This window comes from Barbus barbus (genome assembly GCF_936440315.1).
Source record: "Barbus barbus genome assembly, chromosome: 6".
Lineage (NCBI taxonomy): Eukaryota > Metazoa > Chordata > Actinopteri > Cypriniformes > Cyprinidae > Barbus > Barbus barbus.
In genome coordinates, this window is record NC_136734.1 from 6,083,977 (window position 1) to 6,111,142 (window position 27,166).

General features: G+C 36.1%; 1 protein-coding gene across 5 annotated transcripts in view; it reads left to right on the top strand.

Moving 5' to 3' along the window:
* Positions 1-8,441: 8,441 nt before the first annotated feature.
* The window catches only part of LOC306871048 (endoglin-like), a 47,310-nt gene continuing 28,585 nt past the window's right edge, over positions 8,442-27,166 (top strand). Inside the window, exons 1-3 of one of the 5 annotated variants that reach the window (XM_079418720.1) lie at positions 8,442-8,673; positions 9,120-9,280; positions 25,071-25,216. In XM_079418720.1, the coding sequence (XP_079274846.1) occupies positions 9,223-9,280; positions 25,071-25,216 (204 nt within the window). In that variant the 5' untranslated portion in view covers positions 8,442-8,673; positions 9,120-9,222. Of the gene's footprint in view, positions 8,714-9,119; positions 9,281-25,070; positions 25,217-27,166 lie in introns of all 5 variants that reach the window. The other 4 variants (XR_013784305.1, XM_079418722.1, XM_079418721.1 and 1 more) reach the window with 4 other exon arrangements.

The window sequence follows — 27,166 nt, forward strand, 5'->3', positions numbered from 1 at the left end:
ACTACTGTGTGTTTATTTGACTTTTCTGGCTATATGTACTAACCATTCTATAAAACCAGTATGCCCTGTGAAGCAGTGCTTTACAGTGATTTTTAGAGCAGCGCCGCTCCACATCATGCCTAACAATTACCCGTATCTTTTCTAAAGTAAGTGTACTAAAGCACGGCTTCATGGGCTCATTGCATTACTATCTCACCTGGCCAGAACACAGTCCTGGAGTGCAGTGCAGGTCTCCTGACCGCTGCAGATAACAAAGATGAAGTAGGCCTATACTTCAGGCTTTACAGTGCAGTTGTCGCCAGCTCACTCATCTAGACCAGTACACTACTGAGTGCATCATTCAAGGGCACAATGGTGATAAAAGCAGGAATTCTGGATGAGCCCTTGTCCTTCAGATCTGAACCTGTCGAGAGCTGGTTAGTACAGCAGAAACTTGTCACAAAGATGATGGGTCATATTTGATCCCCTGTTCAAAAGAAACCATGAGAAATTAAATTATATTTCCTAAGCAAAATGTATTAATCTGTATTGATGCAAATAAATAAATAAATGATTCTTACCAGTGTTGCCATTCTTAATTAAAGCTAAACATTTAAAGATAATTTTCATTAATTTAGATAAAGCTGAGATAAAGTATGAATATTGCAAACTTAAAAAATGTAACAAGTCTTTGCCTTGGCAACTGAAATACAATTTAAGTTGAAGTGCTAAATTACTAAGTACTAAATTAAAGTTAAATAAAAATACTAACATTTAACTTAAAATTAAAATGAACTAAAATAAAACTAAAGAACTAGCTAATAAAATAGTTAAATACTATAATAGTTTACAAATAATACTACAGTAACTGTTCTTCTTACATGCTCTACTAAATATACCTGCAAATCATTTATTATTATTATTATTATTTTTTTTTTTGCATAAACTAACTATTCAAAGATTCACCCACACACATAACCCCACTTTCAGTTCAGTTTTAGTTAAGTTAAACTGAATGGAAATGAGAAATGATTTTATGGCAACTAGCAGGAATTATTTTTTTTTATTTTGTTTAATTTGTTTCATTTCAGCTGAAGTTTAATCTATTTCAGATAATATTTTTAATGGTTTTTTACTAAGCTATAATATTCCTGAAGAGATCTGCTGTTGTTCTGGTATCAGCACTGCTCTCTAGTGGAAAAACCACTCACTGAACTCCCGACAACATCACTGATAATCAGAGACATACAGTAACTTTACACATGACACAGCGTTTTATTACATATTTTCTCAACTGATTTGACACATTTCTCCAAAATGATGTAATTGCTCTCAATAAACACAAGCCATCTGAACACACTCGTACTGCCAAACAGCTAAATGAAGCACTGTATTTACAATTTTTTTTTCCTGGTAATGATTTATTAAAAGTTAATACTAACATCAAAACTGTGTATTCTCTATTGATTTTAGAAGTTCACTCATGCATAGAATTTCACCACATTACATTGCAGAATATATTTTTGTCAGGAAAAAAAAAACTGCATGAATGTTGAATTCATGTTTGATAAACTCCTCAACATCTTTCACTGTCTCTGGTGGTGTTCTTCAATTCTGAAAAATGTTTAGCATTTACACAACCTGCCACTCTATAATATTCATAAGCACAATCCTCAGAAATATGGAAGTGGATTGAAATATTAACACTGGAGACGTCCATGATTTCTTACATGGTCAATTAGGGTAACTGATTTCAGTTGAAATTCATCTCCACCTTCCCTTCTCTTCCACCTTTCTGTCCCCTTCCTTTCTATCTGTCTTCTTACACTTTCTCCTCTTGCCATTTCCACTACACCAATACTCTCCACTCTATCTCTTTCTCCTCTCCTCAGTTTATCACATCCTCTTCTCTGCTCATGTCTTTCTACCTGTTCCACTCTTCTTCTCTCTCTCTCATTTTCTCTACACTCCTCCACATTTCACACTTACACCCCCCCCCCACATTTTATTTCTTCCTCTTTATATACTTCTCCTATTATCATTAAAGCAATTGTGATAAATGTGTAAACAATAAAACTGCATTTTTTTTGTGTCGTGTATATCAGTTTGAAAATACACCAAATTATAGAGTTTTGTTTCTCGTGTTTGGAAGAATGGTAGGCTACATAAATGTTTGTGATTTGCATAAAACCAATAAAAATGTCTGTAAATTGTTTTTATTTTCTCCCTGACGTATTTAAGTTTTAGTTGGCTGTATGAATAATGAAAACATTTGAGAATTTAGTGCACAGCGTTTTAAGAAAATGATTTGCATGATTTGAAATTTGTATGAAATGAATGATAACCTATTTGTTTAGGACAGTTACAAAGTGTAAACTGTAAACTGTTTTGAGAACAGTGGCCTGAGTTTTGAGAAATGTGTCTGTCTATTGCTGTGACTTAGATGAGGTTCAGATCACATTTTATGGCAAAGTAGCCTACTACAGAAACCCAATTCATTCCAAGGAGTTCACATACTTTTTCTTGCCACTGTACATTGAGTTTTGGTGGTGGTTGTGTCTGAGTGAGAAAAGAATTCTTGTCATTTGAAAATCATATTATTATTATTATTAAACATTTGAGAATTTTGGAGAAAATGAACCATGTGGTTTACAATTTGTATCAAATAAATGAAAATTGTTTAGGTTAATTACAAAGTGTTCTGAACTGTGTTGAGAACAGTGACCTGAGTTGAAATGAGGAAAAACTGTCATGTAATGATTGAATGTGTTTTTCCCCCAAACTGCCATATTCTAAGTGTATCTGGTTGCTGTAGACTCAAACGAACCAACTTTGATTTTAAAAGCACCGGATGAAGTTGTTTACCTCCAAAGCTACAAAACGAGCCAAGCCGAAAGTGGCTGAAACCATCACAGGCCACTCACACTTCATTGGCATGCTTCCCATGAGCAGAACGACACTTCTGCACAGGTATCCGGCGTATCCTCTGAGGAGCACTCGTCTGCTGCCAGGAGGAAGAGGAAAACTCGTTCGTCGAACAGGAGGATGTGTCCTTCTGAACAAATGCCTGTAAGCGTTTTCATAACAGCGCGGCAGGTTATGTGTGGAATGTCACATCCTCGCAGACGAATACCTGACTGATGTCTGAAACATCAGGAAGGAAATGTGTCAGGAGGATGTCAGGTGTGCCGATGAAGGTCAAATCAACAATAACAACATACTTCGCAAAACGTGCAGTTGGTTAACTCTTTCAACACAGTTCAAAAGTTGCTAGCCACTGCCAACATTTGATCATTTTCAGAATTTTTTTATGGCTCCTAGAATATTTTGATGTAGGTCTAGCCTATGAAAATCAGAATATGCAATATGCCAATAGAATGAACAGAGCATGCTTTTAAACAAAACAAAGCATTTTATTCTAGCTTCATGCATTTTTAATCACCACTTAAATGTGGGCAAGTTTTATAAAAAAGCAACCTTTTGAACAGAAGTTTTATAAAAGAGCAACATTTTGAACAGAATTATATTTTTGTCAAAGACTACATGACTCAGATCAATGATAAAACACAGTTGGAGTCAACTACTCAACAATTAAAGCTCATAGGCTCAAGTTTCATAGACAGGGCTTAGCCCAAACCTGGATTAGGCCATAGTTCAATTAGGACATTTAAGCATTTTTTAATAAACATGCCTTAGAAATAAAACATTACTGGTGGGAATCTTAAGACAAAACAAAGGCACTGACATGTTCTAAGATCAGTCAGTGCAAGTTTCTTTCATTTGAAAGAGCTCAGATTTACATTTTAGTCTAGGACTAGGTTTAAGCCTTGTCTGTGAAACCGGGGGTTAATGTCTCCACATTTGATTAGGCTATATACTGTTTAATATTCACGTTATTTTACATTTGTATTTTTTAACTTGTGCAATCGTTTGTTTCTGTTTCTTCTTTTACGTGTTTTGATCCAGACATTCAGTACAATATACAAAAGATGTGTAATAGAGCCCCCTACCGTATAACAGTGAAAACACAGAAAGACGGAAAATTCCATCAGTGGAGGGGAAAGAGTTAAAGTGGACAAATTTGTCACCATTTGCAAATGTTTTAGCAAAAGCAAGATTATTGAACATTTAAAAAAATTAACTATATACAGTTATTCAAATGATGCAAACTTATAAACCGTGTAAATCGTGTTATCAGGCTATCATGGTGGCCTTTATCCTCAACAACAAGGGGGCTTTATTCATGCAACCTTACTGAAAACACAAAATATGCAACACAAATTGTAGGTCAAGAAAACTGCATTTGCATGCAAAAGTCTTCAGTCTTAGAGTAAGTAAATCATAAATCAGCGTCAGTAAAGGGCTCAGTCTGAATGGACACATCGGGAGTGAGCTCTTGCCTGTCGCTCATGTCCTTGACCAGATCCACCGAGGGCCATAAGGAAATATAGGGCCTGCGCACAGACACTTTCCCTTTGTTGAACGTGTTGTTTGCTGATGACATGGAAACAAGTGGCACCATGCTGGAAGCCGCATTCAGACGGACAGACTGCACTTCCTGTGATTGACTGTGTGGACGGTATACGTGCAGAATAAGCTTCATGTTTTGTCCATGTACATCAGAAACCGCTTTGAAGACAAAAGACCACACAAACTCACTTTCATGTCTGTAAAACAACCACATGGTTGTCCATCATATCAAGCACTGAAGACAAATATTTATGACAAATGTGTGACAACACAACACACATAAAAACTTGTTTTCCTACAAGCCATTCATCACTGATGTGAAATAGAAAGTACAGTTTTTCTCAATCGATTAGATTCATTTATCCAAAGTAATGAAGTTGCTTTTTAAAACCATTAACACCTTAGCCAAACAATTCTCTATTTAATTTACAACATATTCATGTCAGTCCTGTCTTCCTGTGTCTTGTGTTTCCTCTCCTCACGTGCCCATATTTGGTTAGTCCCTGTTCCTGTCCTCGTTTTGCTTATCAGTTTATTAGTTCCCAGCCGTGTGTCATTAATTATCTAGTTTACTCCTAGTTTAGTTTTAGTACTTAAGCCCTGTGCTTCCCTGCCTCTGTGTCCGGTCTAATTGTCATTCTGTGTTTATCTGTGTCTCCAGTGATACCTAAGTTTTGATTAATAAAAATCTGAGTTTGTTGAAGAAGTTCCTCGCCTCCTTGTTCCCTGCTTCTACGTGGTTGTGACAATTCACATATAAATACACAAATACACTAACAATCTAATCAGGATTTTTGAGGCCGATCACAGAAAGCAGTATCTGCTGATACCATCACCTATACTGATCTTTTTAAAGCCTTCTTTTTATCATGTAGAATTATTTATAGTGATACTCCAATCAGGATTTTTAGATATTTATTTAGCCTGAATTTCATTTTTGAAAATGGGGGAATTCCCCTCTTAGGTGACTCTTGTGAGAGGGGATATTTAAAAAAAAAAAAAAAAAAAAAATGGGGGGGGGGGGGGGGGGGGGTAGATTCTATTTACACTGTTAAAATAGCAAGATTTTCTGCTATTTATACTACTTATTGAAAATAGTGGCAATTATCTGCACCTCAGTATTGTAGCACATTATAAAACAGTACGCAATAATAACGTATTGAGTGTAAATTATAGTTTTAATTCAAATTATTAAATGGATGCCACCTAATTGGGACAATAAAGCTCTCCCTACACCTACCCTAACCCTACCCGATACTTTTGTTTTCAACTTTTTGATTATTTTTATTGAAAATAAATGCCTTTCTGATGCGATATAAGATTTGAAAAGGGAGAAAAAAGTTTGGCAAAAGGTGGACTCGAACTCAGGACGATCGCATCAAAAAGCATACACCTTTCCATCTATGCCACTGATGCTGGATTTGCTTCTTTTTTTATTGTTGACTAACCCAATCACACGTTAGTGGGCTGAGTTAGTGTAAATAGCCTTTGCCAAAAAGGGGGGCTATTTGCACTTAGTATAAATAGACACTGGTTTTAAAAAATCACTGTATTCGTTCATATAGCTTACCTTAAGCATTTTCTATAGAGGAGAAAAAGCTTAATGTGCAGAGCATTGCATTCATATTCCGGGCTATTCTGCTTTATTAATAGTAATATTATTAATAAGGTTATTAATATTAGCCTAAATATTTTATTAGTATTTATTATTATTGAATTTGGTCCTCCAATGTCACTGTTTTAATACATTAAGCCACATTAAGTGTTTTAGAATGTCCCAAAACCGTGCCTTGAGCTAACCACTGACTATATTTCTTTATACTTGAGTCCAAGTTCAAAATAAACCACTCCATTGTGAACATACCAGCTGTATGAACCTTTCATTAGCCTACCTTAAGCGTTTTCTATGGGGGAGAAAAGGCTTAACGTGCAGGGCGTTGCGTTCCTATTCTGAACATGCATTCATATTCTGCTTTATTAAAGAGGTTATCGGATGCAAAATTCACTTTTCAAGTTGTTTGAACATAAATGTGTGTTGGAAGTGTGTGTACACATCCATCCTATAATGACAAAAAAATCCACCCATTGTTTTTTTTTTTAATCCCTATTTATCCCCTTTCTAGGGCAAGTTGTGGCCTAATGGTTAGAGAGTCGGACTTGTAATCCAAAGGTTGTGGGTTCGAGTCTCGGGCCGGCAGGAATTGTAGGTGGGGGGAGTGAATGTCCAGCGCTCTCTCCACCCTCAATACCACGACTGAGGTGCCCTTGAGCAAGGCACCAAACCCCCAACTGCTCCCTGGGCGCCGCAGCATAAATGGCTGCCCACCGCTCCGGGTGTGTGTTCACGGTGTGTGTTCACTGCTGTGTGTGTGCACTCTGCACGTCACTTTCACTTTCACTTACTCAAATCAGGCTGTTCTGAGATTCCTGTCAGAATGGCATAGATCTCTCCCACGATAGTTGATTGACAAGGCCGTCTTACCTTAGACCTGCCCTGAGTGAGCTGAGTGCTGTGTGACTCCAGTGCAGGGGAAGACAAGATGTCTCTGACTAAGCGATTGAGGTGTTTTGTTGTTGGATGTAATAATGAATAAAGCAGTCATCATTTACTCCCGACATCAGAGCTGCTGAAGACGCAGAAGATTAACATTACTTTCGCTTTGAAGTTAATGCGCCGATCCCCAATCAGCCTAAATGTGTCTATGTTCGTGTAAATCATTCGTGATCCAGCTTCATCTACAGAAGAAGTGAGTATAACGTTTTTTTATGAATCTTTGCAAATTGCCTTTCCTAATAATGTACTACTTAGCCAGTTTCCTGGCTAAAGTAAACAGTACTTTACAGTACAGTACAGTCACCCCATGGAAGAGAGGGTCAGGGTCAGCAGAGTCATGAGCATTTAAAGCAACATGTACTAAAAAAACGGCTTGATGAAAACAGAGCTGATTTTGACAGGGGATAAGTGAAGTGAAGTGAAGTGAAGTGACATTCAGCCAAGTATGGTGACCCATACTCGGAATTCGTGCTCTGCATTTAACCCATCCAACGTGCACACACACAGCAGTGAACACACACACACCATGAACATACACCCGGAGCCATTTTATGCTGCAGCGCCCGGGGAGCAGTTGGGGGTTCGGTGCCTCCATGTCCCTTAAGGGGTTCCATACTGCCTTGATTGTGCAAGTGACAATTCCTATGTCCAGTGTGCAGTGTGCAGCTCGTTTATAACGCAGACACGATGTGGTGATTTGAAGCCATTTGCGCATTTTGAGAGGGAAAGAGAGAGAGTGCGCGGTGATTCACTCACATTGTTTGTGAAATTGTCTCACATAAGGTTTTCAAATAACTTTATAAGTTATTTAATGAACAAATATGAATTGTACCTCACCTTTAGCATTATAATTAATTTATCTGCGCAGGCCAGAGATTGAGACTGTGCCGCTGCATGTCTTGCCGAACCTCTCACAGCAGGCCGGTTTATGAAATCGGCTTTTAGAGACAGCTAATCAAATTTCCCAAAGCGATTATCGGCCGATAACGATCGGTAGTCGATCAATCAGAGCACCCCTGGTTCTTCAGCAGGGAGTTATATTTTCAAAATAATGTCTGTCCACCTGAATGTTCTTCAATTCTGAAAAATGTTTAGACATTTAAAGAACAGAAGCTGTTCCAAGATGGCTATAAATGTGCACTATGAATAATAACCACAATACAATTAGAAATATAGAAGTGGATTGACATAGATAGATAGATAGATAGGTAGATTATTCAACATAACATTTTTCTTTTTCTTTTTACAGTCTGTTTCTGTTAGGTTATCTTCTGAACGATATCAGAATTTCAATGAGCAACAGATTTGAAACTCGCAGGTAAATGAGTCTCACTGACAGATAATCTGTTATTAATCGTGTTGCAGTAGAGGGCGCTGCGATCAGACTGTATTCAGGCCGTGAGAACTTCTATGCGTGTCCTATACCCTCTTCAGCATCAGTCAGTTCTTATGCTCATCCTTCATCAGTATATTATGCATGTGATCATCTATATCATGTACGTGTGTGAAAGCTGATTTGCGGCGTGTTTGTTGTGTGTGAGAGGGGCAGTGTTGTTGTGTGAAGTGGGAGGGTCAGTGCTGATGATGATGTCAGTGCTGAGGGTTCAGCTGGACTGGATAACTGACTGACCGCTGGAACTGATCTGCCGGAGCCGCGTTTCCAGCGTGAGGTAAAACTCTTTCTCATGTTTTCCAGCATCACGGCTTGAGGTTTGTGATATGTGACTGTGTTTAGTTAAAGTAACTCTCTCTCTCGCTCTTTGCTTTAATAATGACTTAATAGATGCGCTGTAACGCGGTTCTTATAACATTTGAACAACTTTTAAGTGAACGAAAGTGAATCAATCCAAAACGAGTAGTGTGTGTGAATTTGATGTGTGATATTTTACTGTTCAGCACTGTGATTATCTAAAAATTATGAATATCACAACTAAAAACTGCCTAAGTTAATTTTGTACGATTCAGCTCCACTAAAGATACAAATGTATGTATAAAGTAAATAATATAGACACACACACACACACATACTCAAATGTATGTATGCACACTAATGTTCAGTCACTGTTTTACAAACAGGTCTCTGCTGCAATCAAACTAATGTTGATTTCTCTCTCAGGAAGTGTTGAGTGTGGAATATTCTGGTCACTCCTCTGAAATATCAGCCACAGCTGTCGAGTCCATCAGAAGAGGCACATTGAGAGAAAACCATACGTCTGAACATGAGGAGCATCATATGTTTCATAGGTGTTTTTCTGTGTCTGAGAACCACAGCTTCAGGTAAGAGGACCATTAATACGTTTGAAGGGCAACACACAGTAAATGTGCTGACCTTTCAGTTAATTGCAAGTAATCTGTACATTTACTGACACGCTAATTTAATTAATGACAATGTGTTCAAATTGAAACAGTTTAAAAACATCTTAGAGATTATTCAGAAAGGATTTGATTTCTCTCAGTACATTGCATTAAAGAGCTATTTCTGCCTATAATAATGTGTATTGTTGGTATAAATTTATATATTTAGGTGATGTTTAATAATATTTTTGACTTAAAGCCAGTTAATTTGGATGATACTTTAGTGTGTATGGATTATCTGACAGTAAAAGATATCTGAATTTAATTATGAAGATGATATGTTAGGCTGTCTTCTACATATTAAGGAGAAATTTACAGTATTGCTGATTTAATGTAGGCCAAAATATGTAGTAAACTGTGTGACAGATTTTTGTGAAAACAAATAGTCGTTAGTTCTACATTACCATTAATTTAGCCTTTTTATTTTGGCCTATAGTTTAAAGGTCACATTTTTCAAATGAAATATAAGGCCCAGTGTGAAGGATGGATTCTTGATCTTGCTGTTTACTGAAAGCCGGCAGATTGAAAGTGCCACACGTGTTTTGATTTGGTCACTGATGTCTTGATGTCTGAGAATAAACATGAGATCCTGTTAGTGAGAAGACTTGAAGCTTTAGACACACCATTATCTGATTTCTCCTGCATGTTTGAATGATAGCCGATGACATTATTTGTACTTCTGCTTCCAGTGTGTACCATATGCCAGCGATTTGCTTTGCTTGTACTTTCACTTTGCATTTTACTGGAAATACTAACTCTGTTCAGCAGTTTCTCTTGCTTTTCTCACTCCTGAGAGGGTCTGTTGGTTTGTCCATCTTCAGAGAGGAAGACAGCGGCCCTTTAGTGTTTTTTAGGTGTAGGACAGAGCCTGAGATTGCTTGTGCGGTTGTTAGCGGCTGTAATCCGCAGAAAAGCAATGGATCTGACATCCTCAGGAAGAGGAACACGCAGGAGCCGTTATGTAACTACCTGATATTCCCACCACAGCACCATCATTACCGCACCACACAGACAGCATGAGAGAGAGAGAGAGATACGGTTCCTTAGTGAATTAAGCACAATGATGGTAACAGGAAAAAAACCCCAGTGTTAAATATGGCATGTAGCGTTTAAATGAGGCACTTCCGCCCGCTGAAGGACCGCCGGCTGGTCTGGGTGGCAGTGAGACCCAGTGACGCGACCGCATGGAGACCGATTTCTATCTCACACTCCCAATTAACAATCTGTTTTTTTCCTCTTCTGACTGCAAGCTTTTTTTTCTCATTCTCATTTTTTTTTTTTGAGTTCTGGTCGTACTATTTTGGCTGAGATTTGCTGGATAAATTGCTTGAATTTGTTTCTCTATATATCACATGATCAGATGAAATCAGTGGAAAAGGAAAATCTATGAAAGAAAAATTAGTTTTTATAAAAATATACTACCATTCAGATGTTCAAATATTTTTGAAAGAAGTCTTTTTTGCTTACCAAGATCACCAAAAATACAGTAAAACGGTGAAATAATATTACAATTCAAAATAGCTGTTTTCTATGTGAATATACAATAAAATGTAATTTATTCCTGTGATCAAAGCTGAATGTTCAGCATTATTTCTCCAGTCTTCAGTGTCACATGATCCTTCAGAAATCATTCGCATGTGCTAATTTGCCGCTCAAGAAACATTTGTGACCCTGTACCACAAAATTTCACAAATTTCATTATTATGTTGAAAAAGGTTCAGCTGGTGAACATTTCTGTGGAACAAAAAAGTTCCAAGATTAAATCTTTTGTAACATTATAAATGTCTTTCTTGTCACTTTTCATCAATTTTATGCATTTTTCCTGAATGAAATCATTAATTTTTCACTCAGGAATGTGTGTTCAATTAACATGTTTTTATACAAACTGGAACGTGGAAGCATGTGGAAGCCATCGGGAAGCTTCTTCTGTTGTGTGATTTCCCTTGATGTGAAGTGCGAACAAGAAGATCTTATTAAGACGAGACAAACATCAAAGAAACATTCACACAATCCTCAAATTAAGCCTTACACACACACACGTCTTCAAGTATTCCCTATGAAACTGGAATGAGCTCTGAACGTCTGCTGCACTCCTGTTCTCTACATATTATACTGATTTTTTTCTCTCAGACTTTAAACTCTACAGATTGATCTGTTCTTGACTCCTCACATCTGAAGAGTGTAAGTTCTGTGCCATTAGCATTAAGAAACAAAATTATTATATAATACATGTCTCCCAAACTCTCCTTGTTGTCCACTGGTTGGACTGAATGAGCTGCTCAAACAGAGACACTTTTTGGGGAATCAGAGTAGACCGAATTATGATATGAGGAAGCCTTTTAACACTAAAACACTTTAATGTCTTATTTTTATATTTTAATATTTGTGAGGTAATCAAGAGCTGAGATTGAGCAGCAGCTGAATATGATATCAGTAGTGACACATGCAATAAATATCACAAGTTACAGAAACCCTCAGAGACCATGCATTTTTATTTATTGTTTTTTTTTTAATTTAGGGGTTTGACACAATCCCTTACAAAATCTGTAGACTGCTTGCACTAATTTTGTAGGAAAGTTTCAGATTAACATGTAAAAAATGTGTTACTGGGAAATTGGTTGGACACTGTTGTTATTGTTATCTAAACTATTTAAAAAAAAAAGCTAATAAAAAAATTACAAATCTTTAAAAACAAAAATTATAAATGTTGCTTTGGCAACTAACTGAAATATAAGCTTAAGTTGAAATACTAAAATTACTAGAACCAATACTGAATTAAATATGAATTAAAACGAAATAGATATAATTTAATGAAAATGATGAAAGCGCATGACAAAATTACTAAAACTTTACCTAAAATGAAAACGCCTTTTCAGTGGATTTTTTAAGGGTTTTGAAAGCCTCTGCTCACCAAGACTGCATTTTTTTGACCAAAAATACAGTAAAAATTGTAATATTTTGAACTATTATTACGATTCAGCTGTTTTCTGTTTTCGAACAACTTTTTTCTATGTGAATATTTTTGTGGAAACCGTTATACATTTATTTTTCAGGATTTACAGAAGAATAGAAAGTTCTAAAGAACAGCAATTATTTCAAACAGAAATCTTCTGTAACATTATAAATGTCTTTACTGACACATTTGGTCAATTCTGTCAGGACCACTATTGTCAAAGATGATTGACAATTAGCATCAGTATGGATTGGCGGAATGGATAAGAGCAGGGAGAGCAGCGATAACGAGATCATATTCCTATAGGTAGACATGGATCAGCTGAGAGTCAGCTGATGCAAACTTGACTAACGTGACTTGCCAGAACTAACACTACGCTTGATTTTATTGAGTCCTTGATGAATAAAAGCATTCATTTCTTAAAACAACAACAAAAATCTTACTGGCTCAAAACATTTGAACTGTATATTTTAAGAAAATAAATTATGTCAGTTTTGATATTCATGTTGATTTTATGTTCCTTCTAACAATGTAACTCTTATCACGGCTGTAAGCTTTGAAGTGCTACAAATAAACTCTGGACTAGAACACAGAAGACTCTTTGTGGGTGGCTGTCGCTCCCCTCCCAGTGTCTCTGTGATTGTCTGTGTCTCTGTCTGTCCCGAGTCCCTCAGGACGCATCCTGTCTCTGGAGCGTCAGGTCTCTCGAGCCATAGCCTGACTCATTAGCGTCAGACAGAGAGCGCTTATCAAAGCCGTCTGGCCAACACACTGATCTAGAATCAGTTGCTAAACTTCACCACAGTAAACGGGCCATGAACCTCTGGCCTTAAAGCCAGCATTCAATCAAAAGGGAAAATTCAATTGTCCTCTATATTCCTCTTAAAAGAGAAAAACAAAAGTAGAAATTCTGAAGAATTTTTGGTAGCACTTTACAATAAGGTTCCATTTGTTAATGGTATTTAATGCATTAGCTAAAGTTAATTACCAATGAACATTGTGTTAATTATTTGTTAACATTAGTTATTAAAAATACAGCTGTTGTTAGTCCATGTAAGCTGCAGGTCCTTTAAATAACATTAATAGATACAACTTTTGATTTTAATTATGTGTTAGTAAATGCTGGAATAAGTTTTAACTAAGAGTGATGAATGGTTTAGAAGTATTTTTCATTGTTAGTTTATGTTAACTAAGGTGGTTAACTAATGTTAACAAATGGAACCTTATTGTAAAGTGTTACCATACCCTGAAAATTACCAAAAAGGGCACCCCCCCAAAAAAAACAAACAAACTTGAAAGTAGTTTGTACATGCACTAAGTTGTACTGTATGATTCTTTGTGTGAGAGACTTTCACTGAAAATGATGATTCCCTTAAGGTCACCCAAAAATCTAATTTACTCTCCTTCATGTCACTCTGTCAACCTGTATGCATTTATTTCTTCTGCTGAATGCAGACTAAATGAAAATGAATTCTAATTTACTTTTATATTAAATGCAAGCTCAAACTTCAGAGTGTTTATGGAAAAATACCATGGAAGTCAATGGCTACTGTCAACTGTTTGGTTACCCATGGACTTCCATGGTATTTTTACATAAACACTCTGAAGTCTGAGCTTGCATTTAATATAAAAGTAAATTAGAATTAATTTTCATTTATTTGCAATTAACATGCAATCGCATGTCTGAAAACATTACATTCAGTTCATACTTAAGTATTCATGTAACTCTTTTTCACAAGGGAATGCGTCTTAACATCTCAACAGACTGAATAACAAGTTGTTATCAAAAGATGAGCTTTCATCTGATATTATCGTGCTGTGCTTATTAAAGTCTTTCTTACAGAAGGACCAAAACACACACTCAAACATCAGTTATCGTACCCTGCATTTTTCACATCCGCTGCTAATTATCTTATCATTTACTGCCAAGATGGCTGGCGGTGATGCTAACGATGCAGTGACGCGACCAGTAAGCCAGTCCATGAATCTGAGTCAGGTCAGAGTCATTAGCACTTCTGCAGGAGCGCTGGAGGGAGATGTCTGCTCTCTACTGATGCTTCGGGAAGCATATGTTGTGTGAAGCTACATCAGATTTGAGTGATTAGAAGCTCCTCCTGTGCACTGAGACCCGGTTGCTTCCATCTGCTTAGAGGAACCAGCTAACAGCCTCCACTAAATGAGTCTTTCCTCCCCGAGTCGCCACACTAATTACGGTAGAGAAGATAGATTGGCTGTCTGTGAGGTGCATCAGAAATATCTCATTATTTGCTTATGTATGTGCGTGTTGTTTGCATGACTTTAGCGTGGAATACAGCTGCTAGAAACCTTGTGATAAATGTGTTTTGTGTTGTTGTGCGTGTGCATTGCTGGATCATCTAATATCTTTTTGCCGAGAACCTGAATAAGAGAAAGCATGAAACTTGCTTTCGAAAAGAAAATTGCAAGAAAATGCAGTAAAATCTGCAAGCAATTGCAAGTATTTAAATAGCATTTAGAGAGGGCTGAGGCAGCTTTTATTTTTCAAAAGAGGAAGAAAGCACGTGTCATGCTGCTATTGTGCTGCAGCCGCACTGAGAGAATATGACTAAATAGAAAAAAAATGGCTTGCTTGTCTGTGTCAAGAAACAACTTTCTTGACACGGATTTGCCTGGAACTTTAAAACACTTTGAAGGTTCGTTTGAAGTCTGAAGGTCTGTCGGTTGAATACATGAGCAAGCTGAAAAGAGACTTGAAGTCTGAAGGGTGTTTAGGCCTCGTGTAGATTGAGCACTTGGACAGTTTGAAGACAGATTTCAGGTTTGAGGTGGCAATCTGAAGAAAGAAAAACCTCTAAACCAACAGAAAGCAGCAGTGAGGAGAAGCAGTTTGGCAAAAGCATCAGATCATGTCAACTTCAATGTAGTTCAGTATTTATATCAAACATGTTGACCATGTCGAGATCACTTGGGATTCTTCTGGAAGGATAAAGAAACTTACATTCAGGATGTTTGAAAAACATTTGTGTATTTGATGTATTTTTTTTCATTTAAACACATGCATATATAATTAGGAATAAATATAAACATACTATGTAAAGGTATAACGTATTAAAATGTGATATACAGTTTATCATTTTGATAAAAAACCGACTGTGTAAACTATATAGACTTACTATAATCAAGTAATTCGTAAAACAGAAATTACATGGTGTCTGAGTAGCTACTACACATGAATTTGAACTCACTTCAAAACAATTTTTACCGTTTTTTCACTATCATGTGACCTACCTCATCATGGGATACTAAAGTGTCCATCAAAAGTAGTCGGGTACTTTTCCTCTACTGTTCATATACTATGAGTATTTTATTTCAGACGCAACACTTCTCTTCTCGCAATTTCAATATTTACGCTAATTCAGAAAATCTTTAGATATTTAAGTTTTCCTGCCATGAAACATATTAACAGATATCTAACCGTAATAATTTAATTTAATTTTTTGTTTAAATAATTTAAACAATATAACCTTCCTTTTAAGTAACATATTTTATGTACATTCAAATATAACAAATGCAATGCATATTTGAAATTATATGCATATTTATTATTTATATTATACATTTATACTGTACTTTCATTATAATACAAATGCTGTTATTTATTTGCTTTTACTTTACTTTTAGTCATTTAGCAAACGCTTTTATCCAAAACGACTTACAAATAAGAAAAAGTAACTAAAACTAAAAGTTAACACTCTGTAAATACTCTATACACACCCATTTAAGAAAAGACAGAAATTAAATAAAATTGACAAATGCATACAACAACAACATTTCAATAGTAAACATATAAAGGAAAAAAAATAAATAAAATAAAAATAAAAAGTGATACTTATATCCTTTGCCGGTGTCCTAGCCCGGTAGAGTCGATGGTCTTTACACTAAGAGGGCTTCACACGAGGGTTGCCGCGGTATAATAACCTTTTTTATACCTATCTAACAAATCACTGCTAGAATTCAGCTGAACCCACTTTCCTATTAATCACTAAGAATGGCCAAGCAAGTGCACACACTGACAAGATACACGATACAGTATGAGACCAAACGCGATTTCAGCAACTCTCTACTACTATATCTCTACTATTTATTTATTTTTAGCACCCAATAAAATATACCAGACCAAGTACGTCAACTTATTCTACTGACCCTAACCTAACAGTCTACTAATACTCTAATGACTGCTAGTTGACATGTAGTTGCAAAGCTACAGTTGGTAGAATGTCTAAAGTGGACTAGTGAAATAAAGTTGTGTTTTACTCTTAGTGTAACTGTGACATAGTGTGAAGCTGTTTTACATAGGATTGATGAGTAGTTTCCAGTAGTACAGTATTGAATTCATCACCATATGGTTGTTTATGATGTAAAATAGCTATATTAGTGTGTGTATATAAATATATATGACAGGCTAAAATGACTCTGGCACTGCTATCCTCCTCTAGTTTGAGGTCAGCATGTTCACGATCTGCCCCACAGTCAGTTTGTTGCTCTGTTTATTTCCGACGCGATGAGACGGCCGACAGTCGGCTCCCAGAGGCTTAAACAGACCTATACAAAGACAGGCCGTCTCCACGGGCCCCAGCCATGGCGTCTGGGTGAAGGACACGGCAAACCCATCCATGACGACCCGTGCCGCTGATGATACGCAGGTTAATCTGGGGGGATTGGTGATGTGGCGGGGCGGGCGCAGGGGTTAGAGGCCAGGGGACACCGCAGGGCTCTGTGCGCCACTGATAAGAGTTTGTTTGTCTTCCTGTGGATGGTTAGGCCTCAGTCTGCAGCCGAGGAAACGCTGGGACAATAGGTGTGCAGAGCAGCCTGTGACCTCCCTCTCTCCCGCTCTTCCTCTCCCTGTCTCTCCCCCCGTCCCCACCTTACCGTTTCTCTTCCGTCCTCGCCTGCAAAACACTTTCATCACCCTCCCACCCGGCCGGCGTCTGACCACTTCACTAGCAGGATTACAACTACAACAGAGATTACAAATTATGGATTAAAAATGAGAACTTCAAGCATAAAATAACAATTTCATTACTCATAAATAATACTCTTTATAAATAATTAAGTACTTTTATAATTTAGTGAACTATTAGCTGAAATTAAATATAAAAGTAGTTTTAATAATTTTATTTCAGCTAGTTGCCAAGTCAACAGTCACTTACTAAAATGAAATAAATTAAAACTTAATAAAACTGTATACATTAAAAAAAAGAATTAGAAAATGTTCTCTAGTTGGCATCTAAAATAACTAGACATAAATTAAGCAAAATGTAATTTAAATAAATAAATAAATAAAAATGACAAACATGTATTTTTTATTTTGTTTGGTTTACATTTAAGTGCTAAAATGAATAAAACTAAATAAAAAATAACTAAATAATCTAAAACTAGAAATTTTATAGACATACTTAAAATGACAAAAAAACCACAACAAATGTATTTTATTTTAGTGAGTTGGCAAGGCAAAATTTCTCATTTTAATTTAGTTTAAGTATTAAAAGAAATACAACTAAATCTAAAAACTACAACTTCATTCATAAATAAATAAGTAAATACATACAAAAAAATAATTTTTGTTTTTTGTTTAGTTGAAACGTAAGTACATAAAATAGATCAAATAAACAAATAATTAAATAATCAAAGACTAATCAAATAAAAACACACAACATATTTACTAAAACTTTACTTAAACTATAATTCTAATATTAAATATTTAACTAAAATATACAAGTATAAATTATAAAAGGATACAATTTTAAAGGATATCGATAATAAATGATACTAAAATAACACTGTTCAACTTCAACTACTTCCTGTTAAATGGCCTGAATGCAGTGATTCAGAGTCAACAGTGTAGACTGACTTTCTGAATGAACTGTTTGACTGACAAACAAACAAGAGATCACTTCTCATTCACACATGCAGTTCGTTTAGCTCCAGATCTGCCTAAAATTAGTTCATTTTTAGAAAAACTGGGAGCTCTGAGTATATATACTGCAAAGTGCTTGAAACTGCTGAGGAAACCAATCAGGAGGGTGAAATACACTTCCTGCAGATCTATTTTTGTACCGGAAATGTCAGTGAAGGTGTTTTCCACAAAATCCGTAGCACGTTTTCTGTTTCACCATAGTCTTAAACGAACTTGAGCCGCTATCACACATAACATATCACACATCGTTCGCGTCACTGCTGCTCCTCAGACGTTCCTCCCGGTCTCTTATTATATTCTTGACAGGAAACAGACAGGTTTACTGGTAAAGGAGTTATTCAGAAGACGGAAACTGGCTGCAAGTTAAAGAGTTAGGGTTAGGGTTAGGATTCTGGCACCTTTGACCTGTGACGTGACTCAGTGCCGGACATGAGCGTTTCCAGAATGCCAGTTCATCATTCTTTCTTAAAAACATCAGCTTTATCTGAGATGCTCTTGAGGTGACTCAGTGCTTTCGGACAACGTCTACTGTTCTTATGACCTTTAAAAATAAGAAATTGTTATGTGAGGAAAAGCTGACACATGGACTTGAGCAAGATCAGTTTTAAAATTCCCTGTCAGTCATCGATTCAGTCATTTATTTGCCATGAGCGGCAGTAGATGGAATTGTAAAGTAGTGTTCTCAAATTTTCCCAAGAATTTCCCAACTCCTCAAATGCGAGGTCTACTGTATATGAACAGACAAAATCAATCCCACAGAAGTACATTTGAAATCCGCCATCATCAAGTCAACAAATTACTAATAGCAGGGCTTCTCATTATTTTTGAACCAATAGCTCCTTTAATGACCCCAGAAGTTTGAGACCCGCCAGTCAGAGAAGTTGGTATTACCATATGGGAATTTCCCAGACATCTCTTTAGATTATGATATGTTTTACTAGTAGGGTGATAAATCAATAGGGATAAATGGAAGAAAAAAAAAGAAAAAGTTTACAATATTGATGATAAACTTTTGAGTATTTTTCGATAGGGTTGCCACTTTTTTTCCTGAACTAGTCTGATACTTTTATTTTTGGTACTTGTTAATACCGAAACCTGTACTTTCATTGAATTTGTAATTTTTTAAATATTGTGTACAGAAACCAGTTGGGTGCAGAAATAAAATATGAATCGTGCTGGCTTCATTTAGCAAACACTTATTTCCTTCTGTTATTTTCACACTTAATTATACGCATTAAAATGTACTGTACAAGCTTTTGTTACTTTCACTGTTCATTTTATTGCTCTTTGGTATTTCATCATTAATTTTCCTGTAATAATGCAGGGAAAGGGAACCACTTGTAATAAATAAATACACACAATCTATAAATATACATCAATCTTGTTTTATTAGTAGGGCGATAAATCAGTATTGATAAATAAAAAAATAAGTTCACAATATTGATGATAAGCTCATACTTGTATTTTTGGTACTTGCCGATACCGATACTTGTACCTTCATTGCATTTGCAATTTTTAAAATATTGGGTACAGAACCCCCCCCCCCCCCAAAAAAAATTTATCATGTTAGCTGGCTTCATTTATTTCTGTCTGTTATTTTCACACTTAATTATGCTCTTTAAAATGTACCATATGTGGCGTTCGGGCTCAGGAACAGGGACACCAAATAAATAAACCAACTACGCCACCCTGGGGGCTTATTACCAGGGAATCGCCCTAAGCAAATTAGGAGCACACAAGGCTCACAGGCTCATATTGGTTGGAGTCAGGCATGAGACATGGGTGAAGAATACAAACAATAAAATCACTTTATTGATTAAAATGATACCAACAAGAAAAGTCATCAGAAAAAGGATGTTCAAAATTGGACAATCCTGGCAACGGAAATTGGGAACGGCAGCCGTATTACTCCACCTAAGGGGCCTCCCTATTCTCCTAAAAGAAAAGAAACAAAGAAAACCACAAACACACGTGCACTCACACTGCACTCCGTCAAACACCTCCAAGTGGCACAGCAATCACTCCAAAATACCACCACCAAGATGAGGAGGGCTGCCGCCCTTAGTTTCCTTGCCGCCCAGGCCTACAATAAAGAACACACAGACTCATACACTACAAAAATAAAAAAAACAAAAAAAGGAAACAAGAAATACACAAAAACAATTATTTGACCCAAATGCACAATGTTCATCTCAAACCAATATGATACGCGCTCTCATCCCAGAAAGATACATTCCAGATGATCGTCACCTCACAACATTGTTGAATAGTACACATTCACCACTTAAATCCAGGGTACTCTTATGAGAACAATTGGATAACCGGGTATTCTAGACAGCATCAAGAAAATACAGACCAGGTGGTTGTTTACCTCGTACCGGGCCACACAGACCGCACTTGAGCCAAAAAAGACAGAATTAAGCAAAACAAACAGTCACATAATAATAATAATAATAATAATAATAATAATAAATAAACCAAAAACAAAAAGAAAACTTAAATCAAAACAATAAACAGTGATGACTAAGAATAATGAGCATCAAAAGCCACTTTAAATACAGCTCCTTATATTCTGAGTACCCAATATCAAATCCCGGCAATGAAAACATCCACACCAGTTCTCATAGAATGACAGAAGAATTAACATTAATGGTGCCGTTAAAGTCAGAGATGTCGCAGTGACGCTAGTCAGTAAGGCTACACAGCAGCGCAGCACGTGGTAATTGGGGTCGCTCAACAGCCATATATTCGTGAAATCAAGCCAAACAGCAGCGCGTAGTAATTTCGTAGTCGCTCAGCAGTTTATGTTGAACCGGACTTCTGATTAAAGCGTCCAGTGGACGACAATGATGACGAAACAACCCACCATAACCTTAAACAGGCATATGAAACACACCTGGATTAAAACAAAAAGAAAACTCACCAAGCGGACTTGAGTCGGACTGAGGCATTAACTATAAAAGGTTGAAAACATACCTGAACAGCCCGTCATTAAAGAACCATGAAACTCATCTGCTTTTCCGGAAGTTCACGCAACAGCGAGCGCCGCCAAGTGTACGCCGATTAGTTCCCCTGTCCACTACAACAAAAGAAGTCCATATCACCCGGTGCCACAGGAATCATTTGCAACAGAGTCGCTAACCGGCAGCTCTTACCTCTCTAGCTCTGGCACACCGCGCCGGAACAACAATGACATGACGTCACGTGTAATGCCCTCACAGGTAACGTACACCAACCACATTTATAGTCCTCATAACGAACACTAAATCACCATCCAGCCGAGCGTTAATAGGCGGGGCGAGTGCCTACTGCTACACATACAAGCTTTTGTTACTTTCACTGTTCATTTTATTGCTCTAATTGTTCTGTTGTCGGTGTATCTTTGTCTGGACACAGCATTGTTCACATGCTGTGTGTTATCAGCTTTTGGTATCAGAGCATTTTAATGAGTACAAGTAAGCCTGCAGGAGTGCAGTTTTGGGCCTGATATCAATACCAATATCGGTATCGGTGTATCCCGATAGAAAATCAGTTGTATGTCCATAAAAATTAAGTTTAACAGAAATTCAAAGTTCTTCACTATAACTCACCAAAATAAAAGTTCAGTTAAACTAAAAAATGTCACAGAAATATATTACTGAAATAATAATAATAATAATAATGATAATACAATTTACTATATAAAATAATACATCCATTATTACTATTTTAAGGAATATCATACAACCAATATATTTTTATTGATGCTTTAATTTATACATTATTTAAGTTCTGTTGTGCAACATCTTATTTAACAGAAATATGCAAAGTAATTATGTTTTATTTTTATTATATTTTAAAGATTAATTAAATTGTACAAGTTTTATGAATTCATTTGATTAGACAGCCTTTTTGATGATTGTTTCAAAGTAGCTTTACAGTGATAAACAAGAAAATAGTGATTCGGTGATGCTTATTCTATGGAGTTTATTCGAGTTATGTTTACATTCATTCTCAAGATCTAACAAACGTGGGCATACATTTCCATCCCTATTAACAGTAAGAAATGAAAACTGTGATAAATATTGATATTTTGTGATACAGAACACACACTGAGCTATTATTTTTGTTCATATGACCCAGTATCGGCATTGTATCCCGTGGCCAGCAATTTCCCATCTTCACCTGACTTGAGGAAATAAATGATTGTGGGTTCTCAGTATGATGGTGCTTTTCACTGATGTCTGGACCAGTGCCCTGACAGATACTTAGATTGATTTGAAGCGTTTTCCCAAAAATTGAAAACCTGAAGCCTTCATTGGAAACCCACGAGCGTGTTTGAGCGCCGTGTGACCTTCTCTCCGCTCATAATGCTGGAAATGAAACTCATCTGTTGGTGCCTTACTGTTGCTTGTGTTTTTCAGTCTGAAGCGATTCCTCTGTGAACCGCTCTGATATTCGCCCAGTCGTTTGAGACACACACTTGTGTTTGTTGCTTCAGATGAAGGCCCGGGGGTCAAAATGTAAAATTCCCTCGCACATACAAGGGCAGGGAAAATAATAAACAAGCTGCCGTGAAGGCGCTGTGATGGATGGCGGGGCATTATTTGTGTCTTGGCTCAGAGTAATAGGCCCGATTGGATGTCCGCAGACTTAAACATTTGGTTGCATGGGAAAGAGCCATAGATGAAATGAGATTAAGCTGCGGCTTATAGCTCATTTAACACAGAAGTGCTTAAGGAAAGCTTTGGCATTTCCGGGTCATCTCTGCGGGTCAGCGTTTACGTCCCATGAGTCTGACTGATGTATGTAACGCTGCTGGGAGAAATAATTCATCTGCTGCTCATCATTATGAACGTCAGCACTGGCGCTCTTTCTGACATCCCATCAGAACAATATAACGAAGATATATGAGGAGAAATGTGTGTGTTTCATTAGCAGTTTGATGTGGTTGGATTTCTCTGCTGAAAACTAGTATTCTTTGATAGGTATGTGATTTTTTATGGCATAAATTAAAGGGATAGTTCACCCAAAAATGTTTCAAACTTGTATGAGTTTCTTTCTTGTGTTGAGCACAAAAGAAGATATTTTGATCAATGTTAATGAAGATGATAAGCAATCAGTTGTCGGTAGCCATTGACTTTCATAGTATGGGATAAAAATACTATGGGAGTCAATGGCTACCGTCAGCTATTTGGTTACCAACATTCTTCAGAACATCTTCTTTTGTGTTTGACAGAAGAAAGAAACTCATACAGGTTTGGAATGGCATCGGGGTGAGTAAATGATGACAAATTTTTCATTTTTGCGTGTCTTTCTAAGTGTTCAGTAATAGAAGGATGGTAATAAGATGGTAAGTCATAAAACAAGCAGCAGTGTATACAATACACATATATACAAATACATTCTAAGGTCAAATCAATCGTGTGCAGTTAGCTGGTTCATGTGTTTGTTTCGAATATGTTTAGATATGTTTGCCATAAGTCAAGACAAAGATGGTCATTAAGAATATGTAGTGTATTTACAGTGTTTCTCCATTCAAACTGTGCATACATCCTTGATAAGTCTCGACTTGCTAAGACAAAGCCTGGACTGCCGTCACCATCAGCTTGACGTCTAAACATGACATTTCCTGTTGTCCTTATAGTTGTTGTAGCTTCCTGTATTTCCTCCCACTCTGTACTTTGTGAACGAGCTGAAAGTGTCTGCAGAGTGTCTGCAGTGTTTTGTTCACCTGGAACACTAGCTACAGATGATTCAAATGTTTGGGGTTGGTTAGATTTAAAAAAAAAAAAAAAAATGTTTTTGCAGCATTGTCTCTTTTGCTCTCCAATGCTGCACTTATTTGATCAAAAATACAGTAAAAATTGTGAAATATTATTACAATTTAAAATATCTTTTTTCTATGTGAATATATGTTAAAATTAGTGCTGGGCAACGATTAATCGCGATTAATCGCATCCAAAATAAACGTTTTTGTGAACATAATATATGTGTGTACTGTGTATATTTATCATGTATAAATAAAGGCACACATATACAGTATATATATTTAGAAAATATTTACATGTATTTACTTATATTCATATAATTTATTTGATATATAAATATATTTAATATACAAACATAACATTTTTCTTGAATATATACATGCATGTGTGTATATACATAATAAATATACACAGTACACGCACATATATTATGTACACAAAAACTTTTGCGATTAATTGTTGCCCAGCACTAGTTAAAATGTAATTTATTGCTGTGATCAAAGCTGAATTTTCAGCATTATCACTCCAGTGTCACATGATCTCTAGAAATCATTCTGAAGAAACAGTTCTGATTATTACTTTAAATCTACTTGAAACTTTATCGAAGTATTTTAAGCTTCAGAGAACAACAAGAACACAAGCATTTACTGGAGTCATGAGGTGGAATCTGAATCAAAATATTCAGATTTACCGTTTGTCATCGTTCTGTTAAATGGTGAAAGCCATGACTTCAATAGAGCAAAACAAGACAATATCTGTGTTTCAGCATCCTATTGTGTCTCTGGTTTACAACCCATGATATTACTGCTGATCTGAGATCAGGAGACGGCTCTGATGCTTCAGGACTGTCTGCTGCTAACATGAGCCTGATTGGGCCTGATTCAGTTTTGCTGCTCAGGAAGTGACACCTGACCCGTGTCTTCCAGAGGAAGGACATGCTTTATTCTGGAGATGATTTATGAGCTGCTGGCAGGATATTATTATTCTCCAGGGCTGCAGATGAAGAACATAAATGATTCAATAACTCACTGGCTTTATTCTTTATTCTAGATTCCAGTGAGATCTGTGAGCTGAAGGATATTCCCGGAAACAAAAATGATTGGATCGTCCTGCAGGAAATGTCTCTGGGATGCTGGACGGACTTCACCAGCCAGGATGGGAAAGAAGTCCACATCCTCAAGCTGGTGTCCTCACCTGTAAGTCAGCATGAGCAGTGTTGTGCAACTTCATCAACGTGTGCTTTGGTTCTATGAAATGTTTAATTTTGATTTTACTTCTTCAGGATTCCATTTTTGTGGAATAAAAAATTGGAGTAATCAAAAAGCATGTTTAATTAATTAAACCATTTATTAAAAGTTTAACAAAAAATTATTTGTCAGGGCCCTATTTAATCTGTTTTATCTTTTCCCAAGTTATTTTTATTCCAAATTTTCCTCGCCTATATAAATGTTTTGATTCAAAAAGCATGTCTAATTAATTAAACACTTTATATATAAGAATGTATTGAAAGTTTAACTACGTTTTAATGACATTTTAGGGCCTTATGAAATCCATTTTATTTAAAAAAAAATCATAATTTTTTCCCAATTAAATTTTTTTGGATTGCTTATATGTGTGGATTCTAATTCAATTGTTAATTTAAATTGTAGAAATCAAAAAGCATGTCTAATAATTGAAATAATGAAAGTTATCCAGCAAGTTTAACAGCAATTTAAGAATAGTTTAATAGTTTAAATACATTCTAATTTAAATTCTAATTTAATAGTTTAATTACACTTTAATTATTTGAACTTTAGAAATTTAATAGTTTATTAATTTTGACATGAATAGGACATTATGAAATGTTTTTTTTTTTTTTTTTTTTTTTAAAGTGCTGCCTTTTATTTTTCTGAATTTATGATTTAATACAAATTGTGATTAAATGAAGGCATAAAACATTGACATTTCAAATGAACTTTTAAAAATGTAATAAAGAAAATTAAACAGTTCCTTTTATTTTTTTTTGGTAGACAAAGTGGTGTACAACAGAAGGTAACCTTTAAAAATAAAACATACATATTTTTTTTTTACAAATTATTTATATATTTGTTATTACAACTGTATAACAATACAGTCTTTTGTACAATAATAATATATTTCTGTCACAATTTTTTTTTCACGTTAAACCACACTTTTTTTGTTGTTCTTGTGAAGATCTTTGAGTTGTTGGCTTACCAAGATAGTCTTATTGGTGATCGAGAAGCTTTGTTGAAACACCAAAAGACTGTAAAGTCATAGTTTAATCATAGTTTGCTCAAGTCCACCAGCACAATGAGTACCAGATGACTGGCTCTCTGGGATTTCCCATGTTACAGTCGATCCGTCTGATTTGAGCAGAAACGCATCAGTCAGCTGGAGGTCCGTCTGGTTTCTCCACATGTAGTTGAGAAAGACCAACTCAGACCATTAGTGATGACGCGACACTCACCCGTCCCGGCCGAAGCAGAGCGGGTTTGTGCGTCAGCGTCAGGTTTTTTGTGCTTGTTTACTCTTTAAAGCCACTCGTGTCGATTACATGATTAATTATCAGCATCTGGCAGCTTGAGAGTAAATGCTTCACAGCGTGAGTATGCTGAGAGTGATTTTAGGATGATTACACTGGAGACGTAGATGTTTCTTCATCTGTGCTGGATGAGTGAATGGGTCCATTATTTTTCCTCTTGAGGAATTTCGCAGAAAGCTGGTCCAGAGTGCAGAAAGAGTGTGCGTCGCTTTTGTGTTTTCAGTGATGAAAGCAGGCCGTTTTATTAAAGAAAATGCTTGGTTCAGATATACTGCATTACAAACCAACTGATAATGGATCTGCAAACCAGAAAGCTAAAACTGACTGAAACAGGTTTTTTAGATAAAGTAGGCCAAACCTTGTACTTAGTGTACTTCAGATTCTAAAAGTATATATTTATATATTAAAACTGTGCTCATACAGTACTTGTCAAAAGTTTGGATTTCTGAAGTATCATGTGACACTGAAGGCTGAAGTAATGATGCTGATACAATAAACACAAAAATAAATAATAAAATACATTTTAACTTGTAGTCATAGAGCATCGCTATTTTAAATTGTAATAATATTTAACTTTTTTTTTAATACTGTATTTATGACTAAA